The 12570-nt window shown below is 43.5% G+C and overlaps 1 protein-coding gene across 15 annotated transcripts in view; it reads right to left on the bottom strand.

Moving 5' to 3' along the window:
• Positions 1 to 2388: 2388 nt before the first annotated feature.
• Positions 2389 to 12570, bottom strand: part of LOC135093583 (homeobox protein extradenticle-like) — a 42687-nt gene continuing 32505 nt past the window's right edge. For 3 of the 15 annotated variants that reach the window (XM_063992964.1, XM_063992965.1, XM_063992961.1), the window contains exons 5-7: positions 11401 to 11522; positions 6986 to 7079; positions 2389 to 6185 (exon numbers count right to left, since the gene is read on the bottom strand). In XM_063992964.1, coding sequence (XP_063849034.1) covers positions 7038 to 7079; positions 11401 to 11522 — 164 coding nt within the window. In that variant the 3' untranslated portion in view covers positions 2389 to 6185; positions 6986 to 7037. Of the gene's footprint in view, positions 6201 to 6985; positions 7080 to 11400; positions 11523 to 12570 lie in introns of all 15 variants that reach the window. The other 12 variants (XM_063992968.1, XM_063992970.1, XM_063992966.1 and 9 more) reach the window with 10 other exon arrangements.

Raw genomic sequence — 12570 nt, 5'->3', positions numbered from 1 at the left:
TCTCTCTCTCTCTCTCTCTCTCTCTCTCTCTCTCTCTTTCTCTTCCATTTCTCCCATTTGCACTTCACGTCTTCCTCTCCTCATATTTACATCTTTCCTCTTCTTATTTCTTCCCTATCAGCTGTTCTATTCGCGTCCACTCAATCCCCAGTTTCTTTTCCCCGACCTTCCTCATTTAATCCTCTTCCCATTCTTCGTACCCTTGCATCTTCCTCTCCTTTACTTCTCAACTTTCGTCTCTTCTTCCTACGCACCCTTTCATTCTTCTCCTTACTAAACCTTTCTTTTTTTTTCCGCATTTTTTTCTTCTCTTCACTCCACGCACTCTCTTATCCTCTCCCACTCTCACTCATGCACCGGTTCTCCTCTCCCACGCACGCTTTCGTCTCCCCTTCCCACTCTCTCTCTCTCTCTCAATGGATTCAAATGACGAAAGCTAATCTGATAGCGAACAAGCGCGAAGCGTAATGCACAACTAACCTTGAATTCGTTCTCCCCTCTCTCATCCCACCCTCCTTATCTCTATCTTTCACAAGGAGGCGTGTATGGGAGTTTCTTTGGCTTCCTTTCTTCCCTTTCCTCCGTTTATTCGTGTACTTGCCCTCCGTATTTCACTCTCGTCGTGGTAGCTAATAATTTGAATTGCCTGTGAATTGATGTACGGGCGAAGTTGCGAGAGGGAGAAGAGGAGATTCGAACCCTTGACAGCACGATGAAGACACACACACTTACCAATCAAGCCATAATAGAGAGCAAGGTCGGAGTTGAGTTACCCGACCTTGAGAGAGAGAGAGAGAGAGAGAGAGAGAGAGAGAGAGAGAGAGAGAGAGAGAGAGAGAGAGAGAGAAACCACCTTTACTTTTTCTTTATATAGTTTTCTCTGCGCAAAAAGTAAAGAAAAAATGGCAGAGAGAGAGAGAGAGAGAGAGAGAGAGAGAGAGAGAGAGAGAGAGAGAGAGAGAGAGAGAGAGAGAGAGAGAGAGAGGTAACATAGCACCAAACAGTAACAAGTTTAAGACTGTAATGTCTGTCTCCATGCCACCTGCTGTCTCCTTCACACACTGTGGCGCCTGTAAAGTTGATCCACCAATCAGAAGAGGCGGAGAGCTGAGTGGAAAAAGGGCACGCAGTGGATCCCTAACTTTGTCACGTGACCTTACCTTTATCTTGTATGGGAGGAAGACAGCCTAATAATTATGTGGGAGACGTAAGATATTGTTAATTATCAAAACTAGGTACGTGCTTTGGAGCAATTATCAAAACTAGGTACGTGCTTGGAGCAATGTACCATTATTAAAACGTAGCTTTTTTCTCTCTCTTCTCTTATCCGCGTGAGAAAGGAAAAAAACAAATCAATACTTTTATGAGATTATTAATATTCATTACCAAAAGCTAGGTAGTGTTCATTTTCTTTTAGTACATGCATTATCTAAAGATAGTATTTGTTGTTTCTCTTCTTTTATTCACGTGAGAAAGGTGAACCAATTAATGTTTGTACGAGAATTTCCTATTATTCATTATCAAAACTATTCATTATCTTGGGAACCATGTATCACTATCAAAAGGTAGCGATCATTACTTGTCTACCTTCATTATGCAAATTTAACCAGTATTCTCAATCTATCGTATCTTCCATTGGTACACTCTGGAACTCTCTACTTCTGTTCGCCCTCCTGCCTGAAACTTGAGCTTTTCCAGAAGGGAGGCTTCAACACAGTTCATAATGGAGCGTTGTACTTGATCTGAGACTTGAGTTTTCTTAAGGGGCAGGCATTTCCAGTAGAGTACTTTTTTTTTCTCTTGGCCAGAGCCCCTTAATAAAAGTGGGATGGACTCAAAAGTTAGTCAGCCCTCTAATAAGGAAAGATATGGATGTTAAATGAAATGGTAATGATAAGAGTATTGTGATAAGGGTCTAGTCACCTTTGCCAGTGACCTCTCTTGCCCAGTGCTGCATGTCTCACTTTGACCTGAACTGATGTGGCTGATCACTCACTTGGTCAGTGGAAGGAAAAGTGAGATGAGATGAGACATGAGAGGTGATGATACATTAAAATTCGGAGAAAAGCAAAATAGTTGTAAGTTAACACCTCCAGCAGCAATATCACTGTTGATACCATGCTGGTTCAGAGCACCTTGATGACTTGGTCAGGTTGCAAGGTCACAGCTCCTTGGCTTACATGCCACACTTGTTCTCTGGCAGGTGAAGAAAACCTGTCATGAAAGAAGACAAGCCTGAAGTCTCAACCTAACAGAGGCTCTAAACACACAGGCCTGCCTTGATGTGAGTCAAGCATTCCAGCCAACAGAACATCAGGGGGACTCACCATTGCTGTATGGAGCTGTATTATGACGAGTGTGTTTCTCTGTCGGTTAAGAAGTGAGGTATTGTAGCCTTTGAAATCATTTATTTGATAACATTCATACCTAATAGTAAAAGTTTGTATGTTACATTACATATAAACAGTGCTTCTTCGTCTCTGGCTGAGCAGGCCGACCTCCCTGCCTTAGGCCCAGGGGAGGGGGGCAGCGCACACGCAAATACCCGCTGGCAAAACACTAACGTAAAAAGTGGGTCTAAAATACTGAAGTTTATTTTCTTAGTTTAAAAGTGGCGAGGCACTGTCTGTGTGCGCTGCCCCAGGCCGTGCCAACCTGCTGGTATACTGGGGACCATGGCGGGCAGCCGTGACACTGTGGGATGGCGACGACTGTTCACTGACGCTACTTTTTGTTCCGGGAATGGGTTGGGAATTGGGGGGATCAGTGTCACGGGTAGCGGCTACAGCATTTTTTAGTAAATGCAAACCAAGAATATCCTGTACCTGACACTAAAATAATCTAGTTTGAGCTTTCAGTTGAACCTTAAAAACACAATGAGGTCTGCAAGTCACTCGCTGCAGAAACTAACGAAAAGAACATCATGGATAATTAATATCATCATGAGGATTGGCTTCTTCTGGCAGCCGAAAATACTTACATTGCAACTTATGCATGACAATACAAAAGACAGTAATATACACTTACATCACACTCACATAGCAAAAAGGTTAGAATGGTTAAGTGAACTAATAAGTGAAATGAGTGAATGGGATGTTTCCAGGCAAGAGACAAAATGGGCAACAGGACATTGATACAAAACAGACTTCATAGAAAATGGTTGTAGCTGTACGAGCACAGGGCAAGTTGGCAACAGATCACCTGCATTGGAGTCGGGGATGAGGGGCTGTACCTTGCGCTCAGTTTTGTTGGCCCATTTTGCATCGCTTGGAAACATAGGTAGCACTTATCTCTCACCTCTGCAAATAGATTCTAATGTACAAGCACACACGACTCGTTCAAAAATAATAATAATAATAATAATAATAATAATAATAATAATAATAATAATAATAATAATAATAATAATAATAATAATAATAATGATAATAATAATAATAATGATAGAAGGAGGGGGGGAGGAAATGTTATCTTAAAAAAAACCAGGTTGGGTGCGTCAAAAGCAACCCATCCTGCATAAATAAAATGTCGGCTAAAACAATAAAAACAATAACTAGTTACATGAAAATATACTTAAACTGTGTAAGTAAGAATGCACCAATTTTTGCAGTCTTTCCTATACCGTCCTTCAGGGGGAGAAAAAGTAGCGAGATTGTACTACTAATACTATTACAAAACTGGAACGAATACACAGCAAAAATACACAGTATCTCTACAAGAATTGTGAGAAAAATTACGTATTTTGGTACAGGACGGTATTGGAGAGCACGTCTAGGCAGTACATTTATAGTTATTATCCATACGTATTCAAGACAGGAGATTTATTCTTGCATCATTCACTACAGCGACAGCGAGGAGAGACAGAAGAGAGCTCGTTTTTAAGTTACATGGAGACATCTATGGTACACCTCAGCAGCTCAAAAATAAAAAAGGTTTAAAATAATATAAACAAGAAGGAAAAAAGGAAACAAGTTGATGGCCCTTTCAGCGGACTACAGGAGTCAAAATAATTCTAAAACAGTTTATGAAAAGAGGGCAGGCTACTCTGCTTATTTATTCTTTGTAGTTATACTTTTTGTCAATGGAGAACATTGTTTTCGTATACTGCAGTATTTATCACTGTATACTTGTGGTCTAGCTACCTTGCACTACTCCTGCACTAGCCATACAAACATGCGCGCTCAGCAGACCTTGGGCATGGTGGCTGCCTGTGTGCTGCCACTCGCACCCAACGCTGCCCTTACACTACCGTACAAACCGTATGGAAAAAGACTTAACAGTACCAAAAAGTTAAAACAGATTGCAAAGAGTATTATTAGAATTTTTCTATCAATTACTAATAATATACAGTTACACAAGACCATCTAGAGCTTTTTCCCTTTTCAGTTTTTCCAAGTCTATCTATCCATATAAAAATAGACCTACATCAGAGTTCCAGGTCCTTAAATTGTTCATTATCCAGTGTTATCACAAGATCATCAACATGGTCTTGTCTTCCCCTACTTAATACCCTGCATCACCAAGAGGCGCCGCTGGGGCGCCCCTCACCCTCTGTGCCTTACTGTGGAGGGCCCAGGAGGAGTCACACCGCTCTTGTCCTACGGCTGCCCCCACGCCCACTCCTGTGGCGGCCGGCGGCGGCCACAGCAGTGGTGCGGGCGCAGCCGTCCGCCTCTCAGCTGGGAGTGGCCGGTCCCCGCCAGGCAGGTTGTCTCCCGGGCAGGGGCACAACCACTCCCTCTAACTTCCACAAGATCAAGAACACAGTAACTCAGGCCAGTCAGGGACCAGCACACAAACATATACACAACCCATCAAAACACAGTGAAACACAAACAAAAACAACGGAAACATCCAATCAATGTGCGTTGAAACAACAGACATATGAGAGCCAGTTCAGTCTGACCATTACGCTTTACCAGTCTTGGTGCTGCTGCCGTCCAGGGTACGTATACTGGGTTGGATGGGCCCACTGGGCGTCGCGGCCCGGTGGACACGCAGGTGCCTCGGGCCGCCCAGTGGAGCGTGTGCAGGGCCGGGGGGGCAGCCGGGCCTCACTGGCCACACTCTCCTACGCTACATGGATACAGAGGCTTGTACGGGTCGCCGCGGACCACCTGGCAGCCGGCCGGCCTGGGGGGTCGCGCGGGGCGGGAGGGCCGCCGCTGGCATGCTGGAGCCCACCTCGCCGCAGGTGACGCATAGTATATCTGGCTCACTTGCCGATGAGGAACATGTATGTATTTTTTTTTAAGAATGTTCAAACAGCAGAAACTTTATTAAAAGCCTACACATATAAGCAACACTAGTGTGACTATCACATACCAACCGTATACATGGTTCTGGGACTCCCTGGTACTGGGAGGGTCCACCTCCACTGGACCCACCTCACCTCCCATGCCACCACCTTCTGTTGTACACATTCAATACTGCCAAGCACACAACTGGCTATCAAATGAATTTCTTATCCGTTCATATATACATTGCCTCTTAAAGTATATGACAAGAATAACGCATCACTAGCTCTTTCCATTAGCCAAAATGGCTTGGACCCTCTAGAGAGATCATAATCCTGCCGTGAAGGTGAAGGTGGCTGAGTGTGCTCACAGAAGAGTGGCCACAGGCAGCTGGGGCACGGCATCCGAGTGGGCAGGTGGATATCAAAATGACGTAGCACTATGGGTCATGAGAGCGTCACCCGTGGGCGAGGGGTGGGCCAGGGCAGCGGCAGTGTGGTGTGTGGAGCGGCTGTGGGTGGCTGAGGCTACCCGCCCCGGCTCTCGTATACTTAGGACTCGGCGGCACCGCTGGTCCACGCGGCTGCAGGGCGCGTGGCGGCGGCGGCGGCGGCGGCCCGCTGCCACCACACTGGGCTGGCAGCTCTGATCACTTTCTGCCAGGGAGGCCCACAGGCAGCCTGGGCGGCTGGGGTGCCAAGGCAAAGCCAGGCCGAGGAGAGCCACATGCAGCCCAGTTGTGGCGGTGAGCCGCATTTACACGGCCTGCACTGTGTGTCTGAGGGAGTGGTGGGCCGCGGGAGGTAGTGTGGGGGCGGGGCGGGGCAGCCTGGCACTTGGGGATCCGCCGCTGCCTATCCGGGAAGAGAAGTTAGAGGCCGGCCAGGCCACCCCACCACGCCGGCCAGGACTCCACAACCCGCTAACCGCCCACGTGTCTTATTGCTGCTGGAACATAAAAAACTGTATATCAGTTAATGTGAATGCAGGTGTGGTGTGGCAGAGCTCATATACAAGAGTGTGAGCAGCTGTCTGCGTGCTGAGGCCTTGCTGCAGCACCACCACTAGCCACCACACACTTACTGACTCGGTCCTACAACGTGCACTATTGCTCTACTCTATAGTAATGTTCTTTAAGGTTAAGTTAGTAGTGACTTCTCAGTCATGACTTTGGTTAAGACAAACAAACACATCACTAAGCAGACAAGTTGAGGTAAACAGTGCATTACATCAACACATGCTGGGTGGCATGACAGGGCCACTCTCAGGGTGCAGTCATCACAGGGCAGGGAGACAAAACAAAATAATTTCAGTTTACAAACAAAACAACAAGACAAAACAAGACACTGAAAAACAAAAAAAAAAGTACTGCAACAGACATACAGACATGCAATGGGGACTATTACTACAGGAGGGAAACAAACAAACAAACAAGTAGTACAACACACTACCACCCCACAGGGTCCCTCTGTACTGAGTGCTGCATGTGACGCACACAACACATTGCAACACACAGCAGCACACTCTGAACACAGCACAACATTACAGAGCTCACACTACAACTAACAGTGCATGAGTTACCAGTGGGTGCAGGGAACTACACTCTCAAATACACTTTTTAAAGAGGTACACAGTTTGTTGCCTCACAGCTAACCACTATCTACAGTACACTCAAGGTCAGAGGGTAGTCAAGCACATTCTAAAGGCAGCAGACAGCCAGACACAGCTGCGAAATACAACCAACTAACTTTGGGTGTGGGTGGAGGGCGGGCGGGGCGTGGGCGGAAGTGTTTGAGCCGCCTACACATCAGGTGACTCTGGGTGGAGGTCGTAGCCCATGCCCTGGTGAGGAACACCCACGTCAATGCTGTCTTATGCTGCCCCTACACCAACTCTCTCTCTCTTATACTGTTGCTACATTACCACTCTTAAACCATTTCTACATCAACAAATCATCCTTATACAGTCCCTACATCAACAATCTCGTACAGTCCCTACATTAACACCTCCCTTTATCTATTTCTACGTCAACAAATCTTCCTCATATCGTCGCTTCATCAATACCTCTCTCTCTCTCTTTCTCTGTCTCTACATCAACCCTCTTTCTTGATAATTTCTACATCACATCCTTATGCAGTCCTCTACACCTCTCACACCACACAAGAACCTCTGCTACAAACTCATCATCACAGAATCGTCATGTACCGAATCCTGCCCTAGCATCACCACTTCCTATGCAAGGCTGAAACTCTCATCTATTTTTCATAATCTTGATCAGTAAATCCTGTTCAATATTTCAAACCTCATTCCACATAATATCCATTCTTGTAACTGATTCTTTAAGGTAATACACAAATATAGGCAATACAATGTTTCATATACACTCCTATACAACATTATCTAAGTATTGTATCCAAATGAATGTTTTCTGGGTGATAAAGTGATATGTTCCTGACTGTCAACATTCTCACAGCATAACATTTCCTAGATCACATTTTACATAGTACCATATCAGACAACAATGACATATAATACCATAATGAGTGTACAAGATGATACACAATGCAATCACAGAGACAACAAAACAATCCCACATCTTGCTGTGTCTTCGCCTGGTGGTGTTGGTCCAGTGCACTCACTCCAGCGCTGGGAGGACATGGGTTTGAGTCCCAAGTATTACCCTTCAGGGCACAGTAGGCCTCAGCACTTGGCTTAGCCCCTTCCAACCACTGGAGGAGGGATCTGTGGTGCCATGGAGTCACACACCTTGGCTCTAGTAAATTAATTCCTCAGTGTTTCACAAGAATGCTGCCTTCCTCTCTACAGGTAACAGCTTCATGCCACAACAGGCTGATGTCTTGGTGATGGCCACGACTCTTGATGCAGCACAGTGACAACCCTGACACTGTGTGAGAATTAACAACGCCTCAGTTTTGGAATCACTTGAGGGTTTTCTCCTTTCTTGAAGTGGTACAGGATGCACAGTCAAGTAATATAGTCAGTACATACAAAAGGTCACAGGCAAACCATCTGAGTGACTACTACAGCCTTACAATAACAATGATCCTGTGTGCTTCCTTCAAACACCATATTCACCTCTCCTGGTTCACCAGTACAGAACATGACACTTTATTCTCAATACAAACATTTGTCCTCTTATAACCTACCATCTACAAATACATTACTTGGATCCAATAATAAAAAAATAATAAAAACTGAACATAACCTGTCAAACAATCTTACAAAATTGGGAACCAGTAGTGAGAAGTGACATCAGTGGTGTGATGAACAGACAAGTTGTGCACAGGCCTCACCTCAGTACTCAATGCATTTAGTACAGTTTCCAATGTGCCTTAAGAATAAGTGAATTATGCATGAGGAAGGCAAGTCTCAAGCTGGCAAGGGAGTTGTGGTTAAAAGGAACACAGGCATGCAAGGCTGCACAGAACAAGGACAGTGACAGAGTGGATGTAAGTCTGTTCTCACTGGTGATCTGATTATGATTTTAAAGACAAACTCTGTCAGTCAGCACAACAGTCACACATTCACCTGTGCACACGCTTGTTTAGTCTCAGTGGACCCTTGTGAGGCACACCACTTAGTGTCTTATTTGGGAGAAGATCATGTGGCAAGAATTTTCATCCTAATAATTTTTCAGTTTGTTTGCACTAACACTAAAGTCACATAACCTGAAAATAATTTACTTGGACAAATGGCATTTGACATTTTTGGACCTCACTTTGCTGCCAGACTGTCATGCTTCATTCTTAAGACTCAAACACTGGCTGTATGTAAAACAACTGTGACTAGAGAATGATTATGACCCACGGGCACCATTCACTTCACTCCTCACACTGACCCAATAAATGACAAAGGATAGAGCATTACAAATATGATAGTGCTGGTGGCAACAGAGAGAACGTGATGATGATGATACTGGGAGTGACACTTAATGACATCACCCATCCTGCTTGTCAATCTTCCTCTACTCAAACACACACACACACACACACACACACACACACACACACACACACACACACACACACACACACACACACACACACACACACACACCTTCATTCAATTCCAGTCTTTTCCAGAAATACAAGTACAGTGACAGTCAGGACCAACCAAAATTCATTCAGGCCTTGGTGACCCTCTTGGCTTCAATGGTAAACTTCTTTTTCTTTCTTTAACATCTGGTTCCCTTAATCTACCAGAGCTGAGATGGCACTTCCTAACAAATGACTTAAGTTTTTTGGTATTTTGGAACTGTTACCCTGAGTGGATGCCCTTCCTACCCTGTAAGGCGCAGGACTAATTTCCGAGTGTCCTGCCAGAGGTTTGATCCCCAGTAAAAGCTTCTCATACTTAATTTATCATGCCTTCAGATCAGTGTCTCCATGATGCTCTCAGACATCACACAAGTATGTATTCTGTACTATCCTGTCTCTATTCTCTCCTCCCTAATAGCATAGAATAGTTATCCAAACAGCTTAGTAAGGACCTAAGGATCTGTTGCTGTTTAGACTTCCTTTACATAAGCAGAGCCCACACCTGTTTTTTGAGTCAACAAATGTGATGTACAAGCAGGTGTGGCAGTGAGTGAAGGCACAGGAGGTCCAGAAATCTCACAAGTGTTCTTTGTTAGGGTCTTAATTTATGCTTACTAAGGTTAGCTTAGGGAGGAAATGAAAGGTGATACATTATGATCTAACCTTTTCAAACTTTACATTATTTGGATATTCCTGCACGCATGGGTTGTGCAAGTTGTGAAGAGAAAGAAAAAAAAGGAGAAACCATGTTATTATTATTATCAACACTATTAGTTTTCTTATTACCAACTATGCACAATTTTTTCAATCAATTATACACATTTGTATAACTGTGAGCTTAAAAGATTGTTAATGTTAAACTGTGGAAAAATATCCAGTAATGAAAGATGAAAACAAAGAAATAAATCTGGATGAAGTAACATGAAAACAAACAAAATGAAAATCAAAACTTACAAACACTGGAATGTGAACCAAAGAGATGAAAAACTGATCACCCAGCATGCCTTCCCTTCCTCCCTGCCTCACCACCTTGCCTGGCCTTGCTCACCACTCAGCCTTGCCAATCAAACACACTCCAACCTCTCCAACTTCAACTGCTGTGTTCCAGAAGAGTTACAGAAGGCACACACTTGATAAAGAAAAAATCTTGCCACCATATAAGAGACACTGCCAGAGATCTTGAAATATGAAGTTAACTAAATGGCTGAAGACAATGAATGTTATACTATCATTATACTGTAGAGTTTGGAGTATACTTGAGTTTACATATGACTGAGAACATAAGGGACACTGCAAAACAGCCTGTAGGTCTCCATGTGGCAATGTGCTTTAGTTATCAAATTTAATGACGAGTTTCTTGAAATTTCCAAGTTCTTAATAGATGTGGCTCCTCTTGAGAATCGACCTTATTTTTGTACATAACAACAAATACACACAGTCTTACAGTTAGGTATACAGAATCACAGGAATATCTTCATCCTTGTAATCAACAAAATTTTTCTTGCAGATTTTTCTTCCTGGATGTAATAAACACATTTTAAACAAGAAAAAACACACCCAATTGAGGGAAATACCAGGAAGAACCTTACTTATACATCAACTCAATCAACACCAACACAAATATATGGAAACACAGCAGAGCAATCATAATAAATTCGCAGCAATACTGCAAGACAAAATGACGCCAACACCAATTTTTTTTTCTCCCTCTCCTCCTCCTCTTTTGCTCCAGACATGAGTGTTGAGGCAGCCAGAGGAACACACACAAAACATAACATTTCCAAGACTGGTGGCTGACTAACGGATGTGCTTGAAGTGCTAAGTGTCTGTGTGAAGGGTGCCAGTGTGCTTGTGTGGAATGAGAGAGAGAGAGAGAGAGAGAGAGAGAGAGAGAGAGAGAGAGAGAGAGAGAGAGAGAGAGAGAGAGAGAGAGAGAGAGAGAGAGAGAGAGAGAGAGAGAGAGAGAGAGAGAGAGAGAGAGAGAGAGAGAGAGATAATGTAGATGTAGAGGACAGTGCCAGTGTTACTATAATAGTGCCAGTATCAGTGTGGAATATGGTGCTCAGTGTTATGACTGGGCCACCTAACTGCCATCAAGAACTCACCCCTACTCCTGAGTATCCAGAACCGTTCATTCCTGCAATCCCGTAACCCATGGAGTCCTCGCCAGGCTGGGGGGACATCATGGGTCCAGGGGTGCCACTCATGCTGTAGGGGGACGCTCCTGCTGGAACAGGGAAGAGAGGATGTTAGCCTATCCCTGCTGCTGCCACACCGGCTCTGATGCAGGAACCTCCCGGGCACAACACCAGTACTCAGTATGCTAGATCACTCGTTTGTGCTCTGTTTAGTGTTTTCCTTATGATAAGTCCACTGAAGATCTTTTAGTTGAATATGTAAGTTATAACATTGATTAGGATTCCTTGTAGTGGTTTTCTTGATAATAAGTTCATGAATCTGCTGAGAATCTGTTAGTTAACTATGTTACAACACTTGTTTGTGGACTGTTCAGTGTTTTTCCTTAATGATAAGTCCAATGAGAAGCTTTTAGTTGAATACACAAGTTACAACATTCCTAAACACTCCTTCTAGTGTTTCTCTTGATAATAAGTCCATGGATCTGGCAAGAACCTAGTTTCTTCTATCATCTGTATTTTAATCAAGAATACATGCTACTGAGAATATATAAAATGGTCGCTGATGATCAATTTAAAGAACGAAAGAAAAAAAGATACTGACTTAATTATAAAACTGTGTAAACTGCAGATCAGGAAATTACTGAAAACTAAAACTGAACAGAGAAAACTGAATACCTGCATAGAGGAAATGAACAAAAACAAAATGAATGAAAACTAAAAAAGAAAAAAAAGGTAATAACACAAAAAGATACCAACATAAAGGAAGTGAAGAATGCAAACAAACAAGCAAAGGCAGCAATGAAAGAGGAGCTTGCAGGAGGAGATAAGGAAGAGAGATGCTGAAGTGTGTGAGGAGAACGAAGGAGAAAATCAAGTTAGAAGATGTACTGAGGGAGGAGGAAAGACTGAAGGGCAGAGAGGAATATAATATGATAATTGAGCTCCATTAGTTGTATTAGTTAAGTGCGGGATGAACAACCTGACCTAAATAATTGGAAAAATATTCAGGAGAGGAGATAGAGAGTGCAATAGGAGGGAAACTGACTCTCCAATATTTTTCCTCTATTTTGTCCAGAATAAAGACCTGAGAGAAAATAAAGAGGCGAACTTTGCTGATCATAATTACAGAATCACCTA

The sequence above is a fragment of the Scylla paramamosain genome, chromosome 43 (genome assembly GCF_035594125.1).
Source record: "Scylla paramamosain isolate STU-SP2022 chromosome 43, ASM3559412v1, whole genome shotgun sequence".
In the NCBI taxonomy this organism is placed as follows: Eukaryota; Metazoa; Arthropoda; class Malacostraca; order Decapoda; family Portunidae; genus Scylla; species Scylla paramamosain.
Note: the sequence above shows the minus strand (reverse complement) of the source record. Positions and strands in the feature narration are given on the sequence as shown.